Source organism: Alexandromys fortis, unplaced genomic scaffold (genome assembly GCF_014885135.2).
Source record: "Alexandromys fortis isolate MF-2015 unplaced genomic scaffold, M_Fortis_MF-2015_v1.1 scaffold_213, whole genome shotgun sequence".
In the NCBI taxonomy this organism is placed as follows: domain Eukaryota; kingdom Metazoa; phylum Chordata; class Mammalia; order Rodentia; family Cricetidae; genus Alexandromys; species Alexandromys fortis.
This window is the reverse complement of record NW_026068093.1, coordinates 2,460,205-2,481,599: the sequence shown is the minus strand read 5'-3', so window position 1 is coordinate 2,481,599 and position 21,395 is coordinate 2,460,205. Positions and strand designations below refer to the sequence as shown.

Below are 21,395 nucleotides of genomic sequence, written 5' to 3'. Positions count from 1 at the left end.
CCTAAGAAGAATGTACAGTGACCAAGGGTTACAGTCCAGTGAGGGTGAACCAGGAGAGCAGTGAGATCCTGTCTCAAAAGAAGAAGAAAAAGGAGAGGAGGGGAAAGGGGAGTTCAAGGCGTGCATATTTATGAGCTGTGAGTTAATGAGGTGTGCGTCCTTTGCGCTGTCCACGGAAGCAGCACATCTTTTCATTATTTTAAACTCATGCGCTTAACCATGTCTCGAGGGTCACATATCAGATCTGCTTTTTTCTCTTTCATAAATTCATAAAGTCTGATTTACTTTGCACAGTGATCTTTAAAGTTAATGTTTGAATAGATATATGATATAAAATTCCAAATACCTAAAATGTTGGGCCAGGAGATATTGGAAGGTTTCCTCTTACCCACCCTCACCATCCCTGTCCTCCATGTAGGCATCCAATTTTTTCTGTAGACTCCAGAGGTTACATTTTGGTGCATGTACATTCAAGTATGTGTTCTATATGTATACGGTATACATGTACATGCATGTGTATATTTTTTCATTTACACAAATGTTTATATGCTATATACCATATTTTGTATTTAGCCCATGCCAACTTTGAATTCATGGCAGTCTTTTGTTTCAGCTTACCAAGTGGTGGGATTACAGGCATGAACCCTCTTGCCTGACTTTTACTTAGTTTTTTCATTTTATTTTCACTCTAAGTATGTGTTGTATCAATCATATGAAGTTTCTCATTCTGTTAGTGACTACATGGTAGTCCACTGTGGAGGTACTTATATTGTGTGTGCTGGGGATAGAAGGGAGCTTGCCTATGCTAGCTGGTCTCTCACTCTGCCACTGAACTACATCCCTAGACTTATAATTTATTAGCCAGTCTCTTCTCAGAAAACACTGTAGAAATGTACATGTGAGGGCTGGAGAGATGGCTCGGCACCAGCATGTACTGCTTTTCCAAAGGACCCTAGTTCGGTCCCCAGGACAAAAGCAGGCAGCTCACAACTGCCTATAGCTCTCTAGAGGTAAGAGTGCAGACTCAATCTCAAAACACTGTTCTTCAGGGTTTCTTGAAGGTACCCATCTGGTGGTATCAGCCTGCAAGGCTGTCAGGACACTGCGAGAGTTGGGACCACTCCAACTGTGCCTCTTCTCAAGACAGCAGCTGGGGAGCTGCTCCCATCCAAGGTAAGAACAGTGCTGTAGAACCAACTGCGGGACTCACATCCAAAATGCCAGTGCCTCAACAGTTAGAGCACCTGTTGCTCTTCCAAAGGACCTGAATTCAGTTCCCAACACCCACATGGTGGCTCAGAACCATCTGTAACTCCTCTCCAGAGCATCTGATACCCTTTTCTTCCCTCCTCAGACCTGCATGCATATGGTGCACAGACAGCTTGCAGGCAAAACACCCATACACTTAAAATACACACACATATATGTATGTATGTATATATGGGTGTAGATACAGATAATGTATATATACTTTTAAATATATGTATTTGGGGGACATTAAGAACCACTAGTAAGCTGGTAGTGGTAGAATGCACTTCTCCTCCCGCTTCTAATGAAACTGAAGCAGGAAGATTAAGAGCTCAAGGCCAGCCGAAAAACCTACCAAAACCCATTTAGGAAGAGAACTTCCTCATTTAATTATGTAGAATCAACCTTCAGTTTCTTAGTATGTGTTAGTAGGGTACTCCACAGTAATCGAAGAAATATGAAAAAATGAAATTTATGTCTTGGCAATGCTGAAGCATGGGCAGCCCATATGTGGCAATTCTATTGAACTTGTCCATATTGGGTTTTATGGTCTAAGTTGATGAGAACAACTGACCAGGTCTTTTCCTCCAAAGAAATATAATTAATAAAATTAAAATAAAAATGAGTGTGGATATCCTGAACTTAAATTTTAGTTACTAGTGTTTACATGGTTTTCCATGAAAGAATATTTGACATGTTCCCCCATAATATCTTTTGTGTGTTGACATGTTCCCCTATCTTATCGTGTGTGTATGTGTATGCGTGTGTTTGTGTGTTCGTTCTTGGGGCATATATGGAAGTTGTAGGACACCTTTGTGGAGTTGGTTCCCTCTTTCTACCTTTCATGGATTTAGGAACTTGATTCAGGTCACCAGTCTTTCACAGAAAAGGACTTTTATCTGTTGTGCCACTTCACTGGTCACCATGTTTAAGGTTTTTTGAGACAGGATCTTGCTGTGTATCCCTTACTGGCCCAGACAATAGATCAGAGTGACCCAGACATCAATGATCTTGCTATGCCTGCCTCCAAATACCGCATTTGTGTGCTCACCACCCAGGCACTGTCTTTTGGTTTGCTGCACAGATCCTCTTGTTAAGGTCTGCTCATTCCATGAATATTTACTAAGGTTTTACTGTATAGAGTCTGCCACAGCAGACACTGGTAGACTAAAACCAAGACTGCCTGCCTCCTCTTGAAAATCCTACTCTTAAATATGCACACACATGGGGAAAGGCACAGAAAAATTAAAAGTTCAGTTAAGTGTTCTGAGAAAGAAAAAGAGCATAGCGTATCTGACCAGCAGTCTTCTGTGAGGCAGGGAGGGATGGGGGGAAGCAGCCACAAGGAGATAGTATAAAGTGTAAGTTATCACACTCGCTGGCTGCTGAATGGCTAACAGTAAAGTCATGAGGAGATACAAAGGGCTCGGGTCAGAGGTTCAGACAGTGCTCTGGTGAGCCTGTTTTCAGTCTGAGAACATGGCAGAGAAACATGAAGTAAGGATAGGTTCTTCCCAAACATGCATCTCTGTCCTTTCGAAGGTGCTCCTGTCCCCGAGCCTGCAGACGTTTCCCTACTCTACTTGGGTGATGTGAAGATCTCAGAAGAGGCCACATTGGTGGAACTGAAGTCAAAGGTCAGGCCCCTTCCTAAAGCATTCTTTGGTGTTGATATGACTTCTTCCCAGAAAATATTAATTAATATATTCTTCTATTTCCTCTTCCCCCAATTACAGTCTGTCCTGATATGGCATGTGTTATATGCCATGGTCAGGGGTAAGTATGAGCAGGCAGCCCATGTTCGACACTTCTGATATCTGTTGGTGCCATTGCCCTGATGGTTTCCACTCACCCAATTCTCACAGGCATGCTGTGCTTGTGTTTGGATCTGCCCTCAAGGGCCTGTGGCTTATGTTCATTTTGACTTTTTACAAAACATGGCTTCTTGAATCATCTAAAAAGCATTTCCTTTAGTTCTTCATTTATATTGTTTGTACATTGTGATCTACTTGTCATAGTTCCAAGCTGTGTTGTATGGGTTTCCCTTGGTCAGCTGAGCACTGACTGTATTAGGATGCTAACCTGGACATTTGTTGTCTTGTATGTCACATTCTCACCATGCAGATGGGAAGGCTGGATGATATTACAGCACATAGTGATGGGACAGCATCTTGTGCTGTTAGACTGCTTCCACTACTAAAGGGACAGACACAGTACCTAGTATGACCTTCAGTGGGCATCTTTTGTGTCCCCCGTGAATGAAATAACCCTCCTTGAGAAAGGCAGTGGCTCCATTCCCATGAAAACAAATGGGAAGACCTTTTTATTCCTGGTACTCAGTTGAAAGATAAAAGATGGCCATTTTTTGGCCCAAAAGCAATGCCCAATGACTGCTTCATCCCCCAGGTAAAAGGTGCTTAAAGGTTCCCGCCCTTTTGGAATTAGAGCACGCAGTTTGGGCCTTCCTGTTGAAGCCAAAGTCTTTTAAATATTTCAAAACCAAAAGTCCTGTCACCAAAGAGCAGATGTGTTTGCAGACTGTGTTCATGGAGATGAAAACTGAAGAGGACTTGGATTCACTCAGGCTCTGCCTGTATGAGTTACACCCATGCAGAACTGATTCTTAAGTGGCTTTGTAAAAACATAATTAAGAAGTTTTTCCGTTTGAGTGTAATGGCACATACCTTTAAGTCCAGCACTTGGGAGGCAGAGGCAGGTGAATCTCTGTGAGTTCAAGGCCAGGAATACATAGAGAGACCTACATAATGAATGCCAGGACAGCCAGGACTACATAGAGAGACCTTGTCTCAAAACAACAAACAATAACAAAAAATTTCAGCCCTGCTTGCTGGTACACATCTATAATTACAGTACATAAGAAGCTAGGTGGGATTATCCAAACTTGGCTGCAAAGCAGGAGCCTGTCTCAAATTTTAAAAATATAGTTTTTTTTAATTTGGATTTAGAAATAGCTCATTTTTCTGGTCTGTTTCAGTGAAAGGACTATAAAAGTACCAAGATATACTTCATTTAAGACAGAGATATTTCTGTAATATTTTGGATTTTTTAGACAGAATATATCTATCTCAGACTGGCCTAGAATACAAACACGTAGCTAAGGATGACCTTAAACTCATCCTCCTGCCTCCACCTCCCAAGTGCTGTGATTGTGGGCATGTCCTACCACACTAGACTCTTCTGTGGTTTCTGATAAATGTATTGACATTCCAACACTGAGGTGCTTGTACCTTGGAGTCATGTAGTGTTTCAGTCAGATGCTCTCTGGAATGCTTTGAAAGTCAGGCAAAATGTCTGTTTCTTTTTTAGGCCATGGCCTTGCCCTCTGTCTCAAAGCTTGCAGTCCAGTCCACAGCCCTGCTTAGGGTCTGGACAGTGGAGAACAAGCGCCCCAGCAGGCTCTTGCGCACTGGCTGGCGGCAGCTCAAGTGAGTCTCAGTGGATTCCTGGTCCTCCTGCTGTCCCTGTGGGGGCTAGAGAGTAAGAAGGGCCCATGAGGGAAGCTGTCCCATGAGTCAGATTTTCCCAGAAAACCCATCCCTAGGAACTTGTATTGGATAAGCTTCTTGTCCCAAGTTAACTCTGGGACAAAATCAGCCTCCATACTAAGATCAAACATAGAATTGTGCATTTTCTTTGTGCTCTAGAGACTATAAGATCTTAATTTAAAGGATTTCCGAGTGACTCAGGAATTAGAGCTCTTTGATATTCAGGGCTCACACATGTGACCAGCTGCTCTACCTCCAGAACCCTAGTGGGAATGTTTAGAGCATTTGACTTTAGTTTCCTTTAGCATGAGCAGCCCTAACATATTCTTTCATGTATGTCCAATTATCAACCAAAAAGCAACCCAACCACCTATAGCCAGAGGAAGGTTTCATTGTCATCTGACCATCTTCATAGAGCTGGGCCCCCATATATAGTGAGGAATGACCCAGGGCCTGAGAAACAGCCGCAGCAGTGTTCTAGGTGTTCTCCTTTTCTGAATGCAGCACTCAGAAGGCACCCCTTTGTTAAGAAAAAGGTTTAGAATTGGGGCCTGGGGCTTGGAGAAAACCCAGTGACTACTCAGTTGCTCTGTTTCAATTCTCAGGGAGTACAGACTGGGCCGGAGAGCAGAACTCTGCTTAGAGCTTCTTCAAAAAGAGGAAGACCTGGGGTAAGGAAGCCTGTTGCACACCTCCCACAGGGTGGCAGTTTCCCTGAAAATGTAAGAGCCTGATGAGAAATGTGTGCTCCCACTGCTTGTGCATAGTCCAGCAACTCCAGCTGTGACTGGTGTGGCTGAAGCAGGAGTACCACAGGATCAATGCCAGCCTAGACAATGTAACAAGAACCTGCCTCAAAAAAAAAAAAAAAAAAACCTAGATTATGTTGTAGAGATCTGTGTGGCTTTCTGGTATTAACAGCGGTGTTTTTTTCTGTCATATCCAAGGAGCTGCATATCTGAGACATTAAGAGCTGCACACCCATAGCCCTCCCCAGGGCATGTGATTTATAGTGGGTCCGGTCACTCTGCCCTGTTGACACACTGTGTGCTGAGTGATGTACTTGCTGGTGTCTGTCTCCTAGTCTATTATCTAAGTGCTATGAGAGAGTGTTCATTTTTTCATTGCTGCAGCCACAAGATCCACAATAGTAGTTATCTATAGTAATTATTTATACACAAAAGAAGTACCCCAAAATCATCTGTACTCAAAGCATTTTGTGCTTTTTGCACATGAGGAAATGTTTAGATGGATAATTATCAGTGAGTACTCTCTTCCTTTTCCCCATTTCAACTACATCCGGGCCTGACCCTTCCTTAACCCCAGTCTCTTTATATGAGCACATTTGTAGAAAGGGACCAATTGGATGAATACTTTGAATATAAGTCTTAAATGCTTAGCTCTCCTTGAAAGTTAAGTCATGATGGTTTCTAGTCCCATACGTAGCACTCACGAGTACTGATTTCACCCTCAAATCCACATTGAGTATTTATCACTTAGATGCTTCCTGAGTTGGCAAATGAAAACACGGCATCTTGTTCATGACTTTTCCAGTGCTGTGATTAATACTAAGCTTTTTTCCAACAGGCTTATAAACTTCTATTTTATGAGCATGGGTGATTGTTCTGTATATTTTTCATGTTTCTCCAGAAGTTTCTTAGCAGAGAGTCTGATTGGTTTGAACCCCTTTTATCCAGAGTAACCACACTCTGGATAATGCTTGTTGTAAACAATGTCTTTATGGCAGCAGCAGCCTTGTGACACACAGCTGTCTTCTATGTGCCCCTTGTCACGCTGCTGCAGGAACTCTAAGACTTGGGTGAGGAGCCTTGCTGTCATGCTCTGCAGCATTCATCTTTTCTGTGCTTTTGCCTGGTGTCCACTTTGCTCTCTTCAGCCCTCAGGATGTGCTGCTGAGGACACAGCTACACATTCCCGGTGAGAGGGCCTACACCCTGCCAATGGACCTGGTATGGGACACCACCCGAGGATGGACTGCTGGCTCCTTGAGGCAGAGAGTGGCTGATTTCTATTCTCTTCCTGTGGAGAAGATTGAAATTGCCAAATATTTTCCTGAAAAGTTTGAATGGCTTCCAATATCTAGCTGGGTGAGTTGGGCTTTCTCAGAGAAAGCAGAGCTGGTTGACCTGACAATAGAACAAAGTTTTTCACAGTGGCAGATAGTCCCATGAAAACTTCAAGTTGAATTTTATTGATATTTGATTTTCCAATAGAATCAGCAAGTTGCCAAAAGGAAAAAGAAGAAAAACCAAGATACTTTGCAAGGAGGACCATATTACTTGAAAGATGGAGACACTATTGGCATTAAGGTGAGTTAAAAGTGAATTTACCATTGGAAACACAAGGATCAAATGTTTTGTAGAGAAACTTATCAGGTAATCTCGTTTTACATAAATTGTTTCAGAGAATGAATAAGAGGGAAAGACAGAAATTCATTGTGTGAGAGAAGAGCTTTGAGACCAGCACTGCCAAGGATTTAGGCCACCTTGCTTATGATGACCCTTGTCCTAGGTTTCTTTGTCTGTCATTATGATACAATACCCTGACAGAAGCAACTTAAGGGAGAATGGGCTTATTGTAGCTCACAGTTCCAGAGTACAGCCTATAATGAATGGTGAAGTCATAGGGTCTGGAGCATGAGAAACCTTGTCACATCACAACCGTAGTCGGGAACAGTGATGAGTACGTGCTTGCTGCTCACCTTGCTCCATTTCACACAGTCCAGGATCCTGTGTCCAGAGAGTGATGCCACTTGTAGTAGATGGGTCTTCCCACCATAGTTGAGGCAATCAAGATAGCCCCTACAGACATGCCCCTCCCCCAAGTGATTCTAGATCCTGGCAAGTTGACAGGTAATACCCATCACACCCAATAAACATAAAAATCTAACTCTAAGTAAAACACTAGCAAAAAACCAGGCATGGTGCCTTAGACTTGGACTTGGAGGCAGGAGGATTATAAGTTTTGGGCCAGTCTAGACTTTAAATTTATTTTATTCGTGTATGTGTGTGTGTGTGTGTAGCTATGCATGCCTGTGCATGCAGAGAGGCCAGGGGAGGACGTTGGGTATCCTGCTCTAGCATTTTGCACTTATTCTTTCACTGAACTGGTGGCCAGCAAGCCCTGAGCAGACATGTCTGACTTTTTCCACATAGTTTCTGGAGCCTGGAATTCAGGTTCTCATGCTTGAACCACAAGTACTCTTACCTGCTAAGCCATCCTCCCAGCTATAGGAAGGGCAGAACAGACTCTAAAAGTTATCTTCTGATCTCCACACATTCTGTGGCATGCATATAAAATGTGTATACACACACATGCAAATATTGACTGAAAAAAAAAGTCTTAAGAGTTTTTCAAAAATCAGTTAAGTCTGAGTATCTTGTTTGAATATTTTACTACATGCCTGTTCTAAATGTAGGCATGACTGAAAACTTGGTCTTTATTGTTCTGAAATGTAGAATCTCCTGTTTGATGATGATGATGACTTCAGCACAATCAGAGATGACATTGGAAAGGAAAACCAGAAGCAGCTGGCTTTGGGGAAAAAGAAAAGGTAACTCTGAGACTTGGCCAGGCCCCACTCAAAGGACACCAGGAATGAAACCTGGCATTCTTACTGCCCTTTCAGACATGTCATCTGATCTTCTGCAGGGACTTAGTTGTCACCCAACAGTGCATGGAACGTTGTGAATTGGTCGTGCTGCTACTGTGTCCTGTGTTCAGCCAGGCACACCCCATTTGCATGCTACTGGAATGGCTGTGTCCTTACAGCCAGCACTGCTTCCCACTTTGTCCATCTTATTTTTTAAGACTTGATGTTATTATAGGCTTCCAGATTCAAAAGCTACCAATGGGCTCATTATGAGCTCACCTGCATAGTCAGTATCATTGTTACCTACACACCCTCTCAGAGCATGCCTGCTCTTCACTGGCAGCCCATCACAAATGGGATTTTGGCACTCTGCTGCCAAATGCAGGTGAACCTCAGAGTAACTGATGGCATAGATACTAGCTTATCTGTAGAGCATGTCTCTGTGAGCATGATGGCTTGGTCAAATGCTAGGGCTACTGGCGTAAACAGACCTGCTAGTAGGAAAGCCAACAAGCTAATAAAAACAGATTAAAAAGTATGAGCAGACAATTCACAGAAGGGAAGTGCAGACAACTTGTCAGCATACAGAAAATGCTTAACTAAGTTCATTCATTAACAAAATGTCAATTAAAACCACTATACATTTCATCATTGCTGAAATGATGCCACCCTGGAAAGAAGTGCCTGGTACAGTGGCCCGGCTGGAGATACAGAGCTGGAGCAGCACTTAGAGGTGCTTTCCACTACTGAGGAGCACACACTTGTCACACAGCAGTACCCTCAGAAACTCACTTTTCACAGACACTGCAGAAAGGAGTGCCAGATTATAGTTGTATCAAAGAGTTCCACAATATCCCAGAATGGAGTATAACAAAGGTTTCTTTATTTGGAGATAAACTCACAGTAAAGGTAGTGATCCACAGTCCACATAGTGCACTGGGAACTGAAACCAAATCTGGCAGAAAAAAAGAGCACTTATAGTGCATGAGATCACACCCAAAGTGGGCCAGTATTTTAAAGACTATTGACTGAAGGAGTTCCCACAACACACAGTAGCTTGAACTCAGCCTTAGCACGAGTCAGTCATGGGAGTCACCTGCAGAGGGCATGTGCAGTATGAATGACAGACCAGCAGCCACAGTGTCATGATTTTGTGTTGGGAGTCACAGTGAAGACTGGTCTGCTACGTGGTGAGAGTGGTAGTTACCTGGGGACAGGGACTGAGGGAGCAAAATAGAGATGCCTGAACTGTCACATAAGTGTGTGGTTATGATTTGGGAACACTGTGAATGTTAATTTCCAACCTAAAATGTGCAGAAGAAAAGGGGTACTCTGTTGAATGTCTAGCCAGGGATGTGGGGAACTACCTCCTCACAGGGATGGCATGAGAGTGAACTGGGGCCCTCAGGTGTGCAATTTGAAAACATCTGTCCAACTTGCAAACCCTGTTCTACCTTGAGCACTAGTATCAGGAATTCATCTGGGAGCCATTCTCAGTACCCTTGGCACAGGGGCTGGAGAGATGCTCTTGACTGCTTTTGCACAGGACCTAGCTTCAGTTCCCAGCACCCACATGCTGGCTCACACCATATATAACCCATTTCAGGGTACCCAGTGCCCTCTTCTGACTTCCACAGGTACCAGGCATGCAGACAAAACACTCATATACATATAAAAATAAATAAATCTTAAAAAAAAAAAAAAAGGCCCCTCACCCATGAATGTTTATCAGTGACACCCTCTGTCTCCCACAGCCGAGAAGTCCTACGTGCACAGAGCAGTGATGTGTTCTCCAGTGCAGGGATGGTCACTCAGCCCCGGGGACCAGAAGCTTCTCTGTCCATCCATGTTGCAAGCTTCAGATAGCCCCTGCAGCCGTATGTACTGTACTCCAGATAGAACCACTCTATCAATTCCATGACATGGTTTATGGTGGAAAAGCTGGTTGACTCCATAGCCAATGATATCAAGTCTTCAGCTTTGCAACAGGCAAAGGGATGGCATTTCTCAGACCAAGCAAGAGTACCTGATCACCATTTCTGCAACACAGCAGCTGCAGAGCTGGCCCAGACCCAGACACTGTGCCAGTCAGTATGGGATTCCAAACCTGGCCCCAGTAACCTCTTTCCAAAAAATTTACTCCTGGACAATGGCAAGTTGCTCAAAGAGGACAAATCTGATAGGTAAGACACATAGTCAGTTACTTACACTATTGAAGTGACCAGTAAGTCATCTAAAGCTGAAGCTGCAAAGAAAGGGTATGTGTGTCCTGAATTCATTCTTGGTTCCAGCCTTCATCATAGCATGTGCCTCTTCTTGGGCCAAGTTCAAAGTAGGACTCTTAAGACAGCTGTGCAGGAAGAGCCAAGTATGGACTCATGGCTCAGGCTGGCGTTCCCTTGGTGTGGTGTTTACCACCTATAGCCTGGCAAGAGGCAGGGCATTACAGAAGCCTAGCACAACAAATCCAGGTTCCCAGTTGTCCTGAGCAAGCTGAGGCCTTTTCCTTCTCAGTCTTAGTGCATCCCCCCCCATTTAGCCTATTCTATCTATGAACAGGTAAATAGTTCATCTAAGAGATCTGGTATTCATGTACTGTAACTAATATACTATCAAAACAGCATCTGTTACTGAACTGGCAGGTTTGGCACCCTTGACTGACTTAGTCTATGACAGCACTCCTAAGAGGAGTTGTCAGGGTCTCAGCTTCTCATCAGCTCTTACATGTCTTCATGTAAGAGAACTAAGGTAGGAAGAGACAGGGTTTAAAAAGTAACTCTGGCCTGGACTTCAGCTGTCCCTTGCTGGCTAGTTTTTCACATTCTGGTATAGCCATGTTGGCTTCTCTGTGGTGCTGACACTCAGCAGGTAAACTATTCTTCCTTCATCTTCCCAACACCATTTGCCAGAGTCAGTGTCATTTTAGGTGACCATTTCTGCTGAAGCACTTGTATCAAAGATGTTGGACTTGGACTAGTGACCATGTCTTTGTAGCTACACACCAAGGTGTTCCAGGAGAGACCCAAACAGTAAACATTACTTGACTATACCTGAGCCCTCTGGGTAATGGCTACTGTTTCTTGTACTGTAACTGACATAGCTCCTTAGTTTGTCCTTTCAACCCAGCTTCTGGCACAGTACTGATGTACAAGCTGAGACACTTTGCTTATGTCTTGAGCCAGAGGCTCCCTGACTCTTAAGTACCTGGAGGAGCCAGAAGACATGTCTCAAGTGCCGGCTGCAGCCCAAGCCTGTTGACGGGCCTTTCTATTTGGTTGGTTTTTGTTTTCTTTTTAATTGGGAGATAGAATAGACTAAATGGGGGGGGGGGGTGCACTAAGACTTTATTAAAGAAAAATAAACCATTTTTAAAGTTGCAGTCCTTGGTTCTGTCATACACTGACTGCTTTATGTTCTGCTGCTTGAAGAGACCTTGTATGCTCCAGCATACTTCAAACACTCAACAATGGCTTATATTAGAAATACTGCTTTCAGAATATTTTGGCTTAAAATAAATCTAGACTCGTGGTTAAGTATTTTGGTAGAAACTGGCTGTCACATAGCTCTGCTCACTATTCTGGGAACAGGATCTGGCCAGGGCCAAAGTGGTACCAAGAATTTCCTGTTCATCTAAAACTGTGGTTTCATAGCTGCTAGCTTCCCTCTCGATCAGACTTAACTATGAGGGACTCAATGGTGGCAGAATCTTCACACTGCCTAAGGGAACATAAGCAGCTCCCTCTTTTAAGGTCAGTAAGCCAAATATCGGTGTATGGAAGTGATTCACTGCACCTTGACAAGAAGCATGAATAGCTGCTGCAGTCCACCAGCTGAGACATCTGCACTAACTGACTTTTTGTTGCTAATGACTAACCCAGGGCTGTGCTGACTGAACAGCCCATCCAACCCCCACCCCAATGCAATGACTCTGCTTTGCTTTATAGCTACTTTTCAGAGCAGCAAGCAACTGTCAGAGCACAGGAATGAGGACAAGAGTGCTGACTGTGGAAGATCAAAAACAGGCTTGTTTTTATTATACACAGAAGAACTTATTTACAACTCTCTGATGCGGACTATGTACATAACAATACAAGAGGTGTCTGCTCCAGGTGATCACTATAAATTAAGATTATAAATATGAGGGTTAGCCCCACCTGCAGGCACAAAACCTTTTCTCCAATTCCCCAGGAATCTTTCCTTCTCACCCTCTCTAAACAGACTGGACCTCTCACTTCTTGTTGACTATATAACACTGCTGCTTTGGTCACTGACAACTGATTCCCAGCACCTCTTACCCAAATGCAATGCTTTCTCAAGAGGCCACTGAAGACTTGAGTGTTGCCCTCAGTTGCTTTTCCTCCTCCACCAACCTAAGTTTCAGTTGATCTGTCACAGGCTCTATGACTTCTCGAAGGTCAGATGATCCATACCTTCACATTCCAGATTGAAAGGTGACACTGTTTTCATTCAGGGCTGCTTTCATGGAGGCACCAAGGTCCACAGGCAGACCAGAGATTTTTGTAACGGATCCCACAGATAACTGGCAGTTGCTTTGGTGGAACTCTAGGCCTAGGGCACAGTGCAGCAGGAATTGCACTGTAGGCTTCTCCATTCTCCACTCTACTGGCCAGGGCTCTCAGCTGTCCCTCAATGAAGGGAAGACGACCAAGGCATCTGCAGAACAAGCAGCACTTCAACCCTGCCTCCTTGGCAGCCCCCATCCAGAGTCCAACTCAGCATTTTCTTCTCATGTCGGATGGAAGAGCACTGGCAGAGTTCCTCTCTGGCTGAGGACAACAACCCAGCAGCCCTCCTGCCAAGGCTGAGCTAAAGTCCTTTCCAGCTGGTATACAAGTCCCTGTTGAGGACTGCCATCTCTGAAGGTGGGGAAAAGGGTTAAGTCAGTGGCGATGAAGGCCAAGGGCATCCCCACCTAGGAACTACCCGTTGAGAGTACAGTCTGGGTCTTGTGGAGCTTTTGCCACCAACAGTACCACCTGCCGTTTCAGAGCCAATTCTGCCCAGCAGATAATGGCAGGGCAGCAGCAATGTAGGCTATGGTTAGAGTCCTCACAGACACATGAGAAGTCACTACAGAGCCCGAGGCTCTAGGCCACCTGAGGTGGACCCCAGACTGCCCCTAACAACTATTTATTCTCCCATTGGCATACGTTGTTTCCAGCACTAGGAAGCTTGGTCTCCACCATAATGCTGAGCTAGTGTAAACTCATCCTTGTCTGCTGAGACTGGACTGCAGACACCTCTAGCATCCTAAGCAGATACAGGGACTGTCCACATGCTCACAGCCTGAGGCCTGGACTAAGCAGGAGGGCTTTCCTTTCCTCCTTCACAGATTATAGGCCTGGAAACATATCCCTGTCACTTTCAAATCAGGAAAGTACATAACCTTTGTTTTTAAAAATTAAAATTTGTGAACAAAAGGGACAGAAGCAGTGGGCGGCCTTTGCGGGGCTGCTGTGAAGAACCACAGAGTGGCTGTCAGGCACAGAGAACATTCTGGTGAGGACCACTGAGGCTGGACCCAACTCTGCTTCTGAGACCTAGTAGAGGTGGAGATGGTACTGCCTAGTGTAACCAATAAAGGACACTGGAAAGGAGTACACAGGACAATCTAAGCATGTGGCCCAGGTAAGAAGGTTCTGCAGAGGTGCCAGATGCCAGGAGGTCAGGCTTCACCATATTCCCTGTGGCCCACAAGGCAGGTCAGCAAGAGCCACAAATGGATCGACACAGTCTTCCCCGAATGACTGCAACTAGGAAAAGTATTCTCAAAGGTAGCTGTGTTGGTATGTTCAAGACTCCAAAGCTGTAACCAACAGGCATCAGACTTCCTGTCACTAACAAAGGGAATAGCACCATGAGAAAGGCCAGGGGCTGAGTGGTGGCAGTATCCTCCCTGGGCCTCAGTCTCGGGAGGAGCGGAGGATGCAGGCAGAGAATGCAGAGGCTAGACCTCGGCGGCAGGGGAGCTCCGGCTCAGCTCCTTGATCCCACAAAGGATCCTCTTCATGTGGCCCACTTTGGTCACGCCGAGGTCCTGCAACAGAGAAGTCAGGCAACATGGATACCAGGAAGAGGGCTTAGGCCAGAGGCTTTATAGACTGGCTGCCGCGACAAGTTTTTTCAGTCTCTTTTTCGAATACAAATGAGGAAAATATCAGCAGATGAAATAGGAAGGAATTGGCACAAACGTCAGTCATGCAGATACCCAACATGTGGTTCCTGTGCTCTACAAAGACTGCTGTCGTGAAGGACAGCCAGCAGACAAAGAACAGAAGCCTGACAGCAAGTGGGTGGCAGGTAGCTCTCTGCCACCTTGGGACAAACCAGAAACAAAGCCCAGAAGACAGCACTTTAAGGCCACACAGGCCAGGGCTCGGCCATGTAAGTAGAGTGCAATGGGTGCAGACCTGACCACACATGCACAGGGAGGGGAGGATGAGCAGTCTGACCCTCCTCCTGGGCTTGAGAAAACCAACTCTTCCATCTTCACTCCTTATGGAACACAGTAGGACCCACCAGCCACTGGGACCTAGAGCTTGTCAGCTGAACCTGTGACCACAGGGCTGCATGCCCTAGTTTGTTTTTTTTTTTTCCTTTTTTTTTTTTGGTTTTTTTCGAGACAGGGTTTGCTGTGGCTTTGGAGCCTGTCCTGGAACTAGCTCTGTAGACCAGGCTGGTCTCGAACTCACAGGGATCCGCCTGCCTCTGCCTCCCGAGTGCTGGGATTAAAGGCGTGCGCCACCATCACCCGGCATGCCCTAGTTTCTAATGTTAGAACAGTACCTTCATAATGTGGCTAAGAAAAGCAAGGCTTTCCCCCAATGTGTCTGCACCTGGCCTTGCTTATCTGTGTCAGAGAATGTCACCATTGATAAAGGCAAGGACCATGGTCAACCTGAGGTACACAAACAAGTCCACGAACTGTGATGACTGGTGATGCTAGGATGCGGCCAGGTCAGGGAAAAGGACATAGCTGAAAGGAGTGTGTAAAAGCCCAGGTGTGGGTTCTAGGAAGACACCTGTGAAGTACCTTGAGGTCCCTCCGCTCCAGGTGCAGGAGCTCAGAGCCCCGGATGTCGTGCCGCGTGAAGATGTCCTTATACTCACAGAGACTGAGGTGCTCCAGCCAGGCAGCAACCTCCTCTGTCCCCCAGAGGTGAACTGTCAGAGACGGAAAAGCACGAGTGCAGTGAATGCTCAGAGCCCAGCAGCCAACACCAAGACACCCAGCAGTGCTACCCAAGATGCCTCCAGCAACCAGCACCCAAGATACCCAGCAGTGCTACCCAAGATGCCTCCAGCAACCAGCACCAAGACACCCAGCAGTGGCACCCAAGATGTCCCCAGAAGCTAGAACCCATCACTTAACCACAGGCACTGTGCTCCAGCAGTGCGGAGGAGATAGAGCCACCCTCCTCTGAGGGACATGCACTGCAGGAGTGCTGGCTACTCCTGCCAGGTGGGTCACCAGCCTTTTGGATACCTCTAAGTTCCAGAGGCATTAAACACCACCAAACACAATGGGAACATCTTGGTGACTAAAGCCAGCATTTCTTCCAGCTTCCAGAGGAGCTCACAGCTGGAACACTACAGGGAGACATGCAGAGACTGAGGCCATGCAGAGTCAGATCCACCATCATTCACATAAACCCAATTCTAGACAAACATGCAAAGATGAAAAATCAAACAGGAGCTGCCCTGAGTGGTGACAGATGCCACACCAAATCGAGTCCTGGCCCCCAAAGGTACCAGACACAGCCACAGTGCTCTGGGCTGACCACTGAGATACATTTTAATCCCCAATTTACTGATCCAAGGGGAGATCAGTAAATGTCCTTTAGCACCATTTCCTATTGATTTCTTCACCCACAATCACTGGTTGCCTGGAGTGCCAGACTTAGGAACCTTGATCAGTGAGTCAATTAAATGGGAATCAGCAGCCTGCCAGAAGGAGCAGACATAGAGGACCCCAGCAGTCTGAGTTTTGTGTCTCCAAGTTTGTCTTGTCATTTCTGTTGTCGTCCTCCCTACCTCAAGCCCCCAAATTCAGAGTAGGCAGGTCAGCTCAGTTGCCCATCACCCCACAGTCTCCATGGAAGGTGCACTTGAGCAGGGCATATCAGTCAGTATCCAAACAGAGAAAGGAAGCAAGCAAGGTTTGGTCTTGTAGCTACAAGACAGACTAGTGCAGCCAACGTGACTAGGGATCATAGCAAAAGGACCAAAGGGAAGAATCTCAAGGCTGAGGAGAAAAGCAGAGACCAGGAGAACTGAGCCAGGACAGCTGGCATTGACAGCCAGAGAGAGACACGAAGGAGAGAGGCAGGTACCAGGGGCTCCTAGGCTACTGTGAACTTCTTTGTTCTTATTATTTTTCTCCTTTTTAAACTTGGTCACGAGGCGGAATTTACCACTGCGGCTGCGTTTAGAAAGATCCAGCATCACATTCTGTTGGAGAGAGTAGGAAGCACTGAGAATGAGGAACTCATTTGCTAAGACCAAATCTATACTTGGGGGTTGCGGGTAGGAAGAAACATGTTCATTAAATGTTTTACTCTCTCATACATTTCTTTGGGTGACTCTTAAACACGGTTTAAGTTATTTATTTGCATGTAAGCCATGTATGTATGAGTGCCCAGCAAGACCAGAAATGGACATTGGATACCATGGAAGTGGAGTTACACATAGTTGTGAGCTGCCTAATGTAGGTACTGGGAACCAAACACAGGTCCTCTGGGAGGGGTACTTGTGTTCTTAAACTCTAAGCCCCAACATCCATCCCCAACATCCATCCCCAACATCCTCATCCTTAGTTTTTTTACACACTGCCAAAGGTTCCAACAGACCAAGCTGGGCAGAGGTACTGTTTTCTATCATTTACCTCCTGTAACTATGTTAAAGAGGATATTGTCTCCTGTGTTATAGGAGGCCAAGATGACTTTTTCTCTTGACTACTCCATCTCTAAGACACCAGAAGTCCAGAGGCAGCCTAGGGCTTGTCCTTACCAGATGCTTCCCTCTTCTGCCTCCTCCTGAAGAAGATTCTATCCAAGGGAGAATATGCCCTGGAACCTTGCCTGTCCAAACTATTCGATATGTACCAAATTGGAATGTGAAGTCCCCATAGATGAAAACTGTGAATGGGGATTGGACACATCAGCTCAATCCCTGCCAATCTCCAAGAAGCTGCAATGGATCTCATCACAGCAGCAGGCTAGCTCCATATCTTTTTTTTTTAAGTATTTATTTATTATGTATACAATATTCTGTCTGTGTGCATGTCTGCAGGCCAGAAGAGGGCACCAGACCTCTTTACAGATGGTTGTGAGCCACCATGTGGTTGCTGGGAATTGAACTCAGGACCTTTTGAAGAGCAGGCAGTGTTCTTAACCACTGAGCCATCTCTCCAGCCCCTAGCTCCACATCTTGCCACCTGCTTTACCCCCAGTCCCGACTGTTTCAGTGGCAGTAGGGACACATTTGTCAAGGGTCATTTTAGTAGAGAAGTCTCCAGAAGGCATACCAGGGGCTCCAGACCAAAGCTGCCTCGAGGGCTATATTGCACACAGGGACGAACAGCATGAGCCATTAAACTCAAGACCAACTTACCTCTTCCTCACCAGGCTCCATGGGCTGGCAGAGCCAGGGTGTGTCTGTCAGCTTCCTGAGCTGCTGGTCTATCTCAACTAGGGCAGCCCCAAGCCGTTCCTTCTGAGGGGGATCCAACTGCTGCTCCAGAGGGAGGGAGAGAAAAATGGAGCTGCTAACCACAGCAAGCCTGGACCAGCCAAGCAAGGTGGGTAAGGCTTAAATCAAGCTCCTCATGCATGGCTATAAAAACTTTGCAGAACTGGAGGCTAAGGTAAGTAAGGCTTGAGCCCAGAACATCCCTTCCTTAGGGAATAGGTAAGGATGGGTGGACCGGTGCCCTGGCTTTGGGAAGCCACATGCAGCAACCCTGACACCTGGCCAGCTGTAGTCCCTTTAGGTTTTTCTGTCACCAAACAGGCAGGTCATGCTCCTCCTGCACAAGCACAGGAGAGAGCTAAGGCAGCAGCTAGAACATTCAGGACAGTACCACTTTGGAGTAGAGAACGGGACACTAGTCTGGGAGTCTTCATAAGGCCCTTCCATGCCATACTGTAGCTAGTGGCCAGTCATCCAAGCAAGCTTCTAGAGATTGGCAACACCCCCACCCCACCCAATAAACTGAGGGTTAACCCAGCAGCCAGTTTCACATGCTGAGTAGAGACGTGATAGCACAGCAAACCTGATGGGACTGGCACCTAGCCAGAAGAAGAGGGTAGAAACCTGTTTTATCCACTACATGGATACGGTTAAGAGAGGTCTTTAACATCTGACAACACCCTGGCTGAGATGTTGCCAAAGAGTGTGACCACAACCCAATGGCCACACTACATGGTTTTGAGGTCTTTTCCTTCAGATTCAGGACCCTGAACCAAAAACTGCTACCCTTCAGTGTCCAACACCTTGGTGACAAGGGTCATCTCACATACACCCAGAACCCTGTTGTTGCTTATCAGCTCACCAGGGCCATCTTCCCAGCCAGCAGCAGCTCTGTCTCACTGCGTAGCACTCTGATGTTATTCACCATTTCTAGAACAAAGCTGCAGTTCAACCCCTAGAAGAACAAATGCATTCATGTGGAAGGCCAAGAGCTACAAAGGTGAGGAGCAGTCAGGTCCAAAAAGACCAAGTACCTCTGTGGTCCTGGGCTTGCCATATACTCGCTCCATGGCTTTGGAGCTGGCGTTGACAGCATGTGCGAGTTCCTGCTCCATGTCTCTGTGGGACTGCGCTATTTCCCGAATGCTGAAGAAGGAAGGAGGCACATGTCAGGCCTTTACACACTGCTTATGAACACTCAGGACAGCTGTACGTGGTCTGGCAAGCCATCACAACCTCAGTCACAGCCACTGGCACATCACATCTCAATCAGTAACAAACAGTGGACTTATGTGGGAAATACGATATCAAATCCTAACTTTTCCAGGAAAGAAAATGTATAAAATGCAATCTCTCTTATAAAATGGAAAGCAGGTAGGCAGCTTTGCAGACATTCTGGCCATCAAACTCAGCGACACAGACTGCACCAGGCCAAGCCATTCTGCAATCTGAAGTTTCCTACCTCTGAGGGAACCTGGTGTGATGATTAATTAGCTCTGTCTCAGCCTGGGCAATACCAAGGACCAACGAGAGGGTGGCTCAAAGAAGCTGGGCAAGGTGAGGTGGGATGGGACAGAGCATGCTGGGTGAGAAGCTTGGAGCAACTTGCACATCCTGTGGAAAGCATGGACTGCTGATGGCTCTCAGAAGGCTGTCCTAGTAAACACCCCTTCCAGGCAGGCTTACTAGGCAACCAGGGACTACAAAGTGATAGGACCATGGCCCTTGCAAAACAAGGAACTAGACAAACATGGCTGATAGGGAAGGGAGCAGAATGGGGGTTGCACTAGTGTCAGCTACTTGCCAAGGACAGACAACAGCATGGAAGCAGAGGAGCCTACAGATGCCCACAAGAACCAAAGAGAAACTGACCTGCTAAGGAGTCTGAAGCCTCTGCCCCACAAGAGCAAGGCAAACATGGCCGGGAAACACAGAGAACCCACAGCCAGAGCCAAAGAAAAAGACCAAGAGAAACAAAAAATGGACATCCAAGGGCACTAACTGGTTTGCAGCTTCCCAGGAGAATTGAGAGGCTAAACTGTTGAAAGGACAAGAACTTCTGGAGAAAGTCCCAGGTAAGCAGAGAGGAGCCTGCAGTGGCGATGCCACAAGGACAGCTAAGAGAAGAAAAAGCCTGTTGGTTTCCTGAATAAATACCAAAGCAGGGCGCATACTACTCTCCAGGGCACCTGAGGCCTTTCTCAAAAACCCAGCATGGGATTTAAAGATTTAGTGGCTCTGAAAATCCCTGTGGATCTTACATTTTCACTGTGCAAACCTGAATAACCAAAACTAGGTAAGGAAGCCAAGCCAGAGCAGTCAGGCTTAGGCCCCTCAGTGAAGCAGAGGGGAATACAAATTCCTTGCAAGGCCTCAAAGAACACAGCAGAGCCTACCTGTGAATGAGGCCCCCTGCTGCCTGCCCAAACTGGTCCATCTGGGTAGCTTCCTCCTCAGACAGGATCTCAGGATGCAAGGAAAAGGATGGTGGGCGGGGCAGCTCACACTTCTGTTTGTCCTCCCAAGACTTCAGAGTGTTCTCAAAGGCCTAAGACATGAGAACCAGAGTCAGACTTCTGTGCCCTCCCTCCAGAGGGTGAGCACACACCTGCCCACAACACACCAAGAGTTCAGCAAGGTAACAGCTATGTATGAAAGAGATCTTAGTTTCATGTTTTGAAACATGTCTCACTATATAACCTTAGATGGCCTCTTGCCTTTGGATTACTGAGACTACAGGGTATGCCACTACATCAGCTAATCTCTGTATGGTGAAGAGAAGCCTAAGAACAAAGCATCTTTGCCTCTCTTATGAATGTACAAGTGAGCCCACAGGCAAGCCACTGGTAGCCCCCACCCCACCCGCCCCTGCTAGCAGTTGTTCTTACCCTGTCTCTGGTCAGAGTCTGTGCCCTGTTCTTGTGCACAATCCGAATATACCCAGGTGGCTGGATCCAGGCTTCTCCATCCACCTGCACAGGCACGCCCTCGTCCCCCAGGATGGAGATCTTCACTGTGCGACACTGGGCAGATGCCATTAACAGTTATTTGGGTGCCAAGGGTTTTAAAGCACCCACAGGCCTTGCTGCTCTGAGTGTATGGCTGTTGGCCTAAGGCCATCCTTTTCTATCCTCTGCTCTGTTGCCCCACCTGCCCCTACTGTTCCCTCCCCAGACATGAAATAAGTAGATGCAGAAGATGTGCAGATAGATACCAAAGTGTAAAGGAGTCGGTCGTGATCCATGCTATGTGTAAACATCCCCAGGGCAGAGCAAAGTCCAACAGCAAATGATGAGGCCCTGCAACTCCTTATACAA

The 21,395-nt window shown here is 46.3% G+C and overlaps 2 protein-coding genes across 3 annotated transcripts in view; one reads left to right on the top strand and one right to left on the bottom strand.

Annotated features, from left to right (window-relative positions):
• Usp40 (ubiquitin specific peptidase 40) overlaps nucleotides 1–11,746 on the top strand; it is a 76,740-nt gene extending 64,994 nt beyond the window's left edge. The window contains exons 24-32 of the mRNA XM_050123093.1: nucleotides 749–808; nucleotides 1,050–1,173; nucleotides 2,791–2,885; nucleotides 4,576–4,694; nucleotides 5,360–5,425; nucleotides 6,652–6,862; nucleotides 6,989–7,084; nucleotides 8,234–8,328; nucleotides 10,122–11,746. Coding sequence (XP_049979050.1) covers nucleotides 749–808; nucleotides 1,050–1,173; nucleotides 2,791–2,885; nucleotides 4,576–4,694; nucleotides 5,360–5,425; nucleotides 6,652–6,862; nucleotides 6,989–7,084; nucleotides 8,234–8,328; nucleotides 10,122–10,233 — 978 coding nt within the window. The 3' untranslated portion in view covers nucleotides 10,234–11,746. The remainder of the gene's footprint in view (nucleotides 1–748; nucleotides 809–1,049; nucleotides 1,174–2,790; nucleotides 2,886–4,575; nucleotides 4,695–5,359; nucleotides 5,426–6,651; nucleotides 6,863–6,988; nucleotides 7,085–8,233; nucleotides 8,329–10,121) is intronic.
• Nucleotides 11,747–12,374: 628 nt separating this feature from the next.
• The window catches only part of Dgkd (diacylglycerol kinase delta), a 98,646-nt gene continuing 89,625 nt past the window's right edge, over nucleotides 12,375–21,395 (bottom strand). Inside the window, exons 23-30 of one of the 2 annotated variants that reach the window (XM_050123065.1) lie at nucleotides 20,967–21,101; nucleotides 20,475–20,626; nucleotides 19,113–19,224; nucleotides 18,941–19,033; nucleotides 18,001–18,120; nucleotides 16,722–16,839; nucleotides 15,422–15,552; nucleotides 12,375–14,425 (exon numbers count right to left, since the gene is read on the bottom strand). In XM_050123065.1, the coding sequence (XP_049979022.1) occupies nucleotides 14,336–14,425; nucleotides 15,422–15,552; nucleotides 16,722–16,839; nucleotides 18,001–18,120; nucleotides 18,941–19,033; nucleotides 19,113–19,224; nucleotides 20,475–20,626; nucleotides 20,967–21,101 (951 nt within the window). In that variant the 3' untranslated portion in view covers nucleotides 12,375–14,335. The remainder of the gene's footprint in view (nucleotides 14,426–15,421; nucleotides 15,553–16,721; nucleotides 16,840–18,000; nucleotides 18,121–18,940; nucleotides 19,034–19,112; nucleotides 19,225–20,474; nucleotides 20,627–20,966; nucleotides 21,102–21,395) is intronic. The other variant, XM_050123066.1, reaches the window with a different exon arrangement.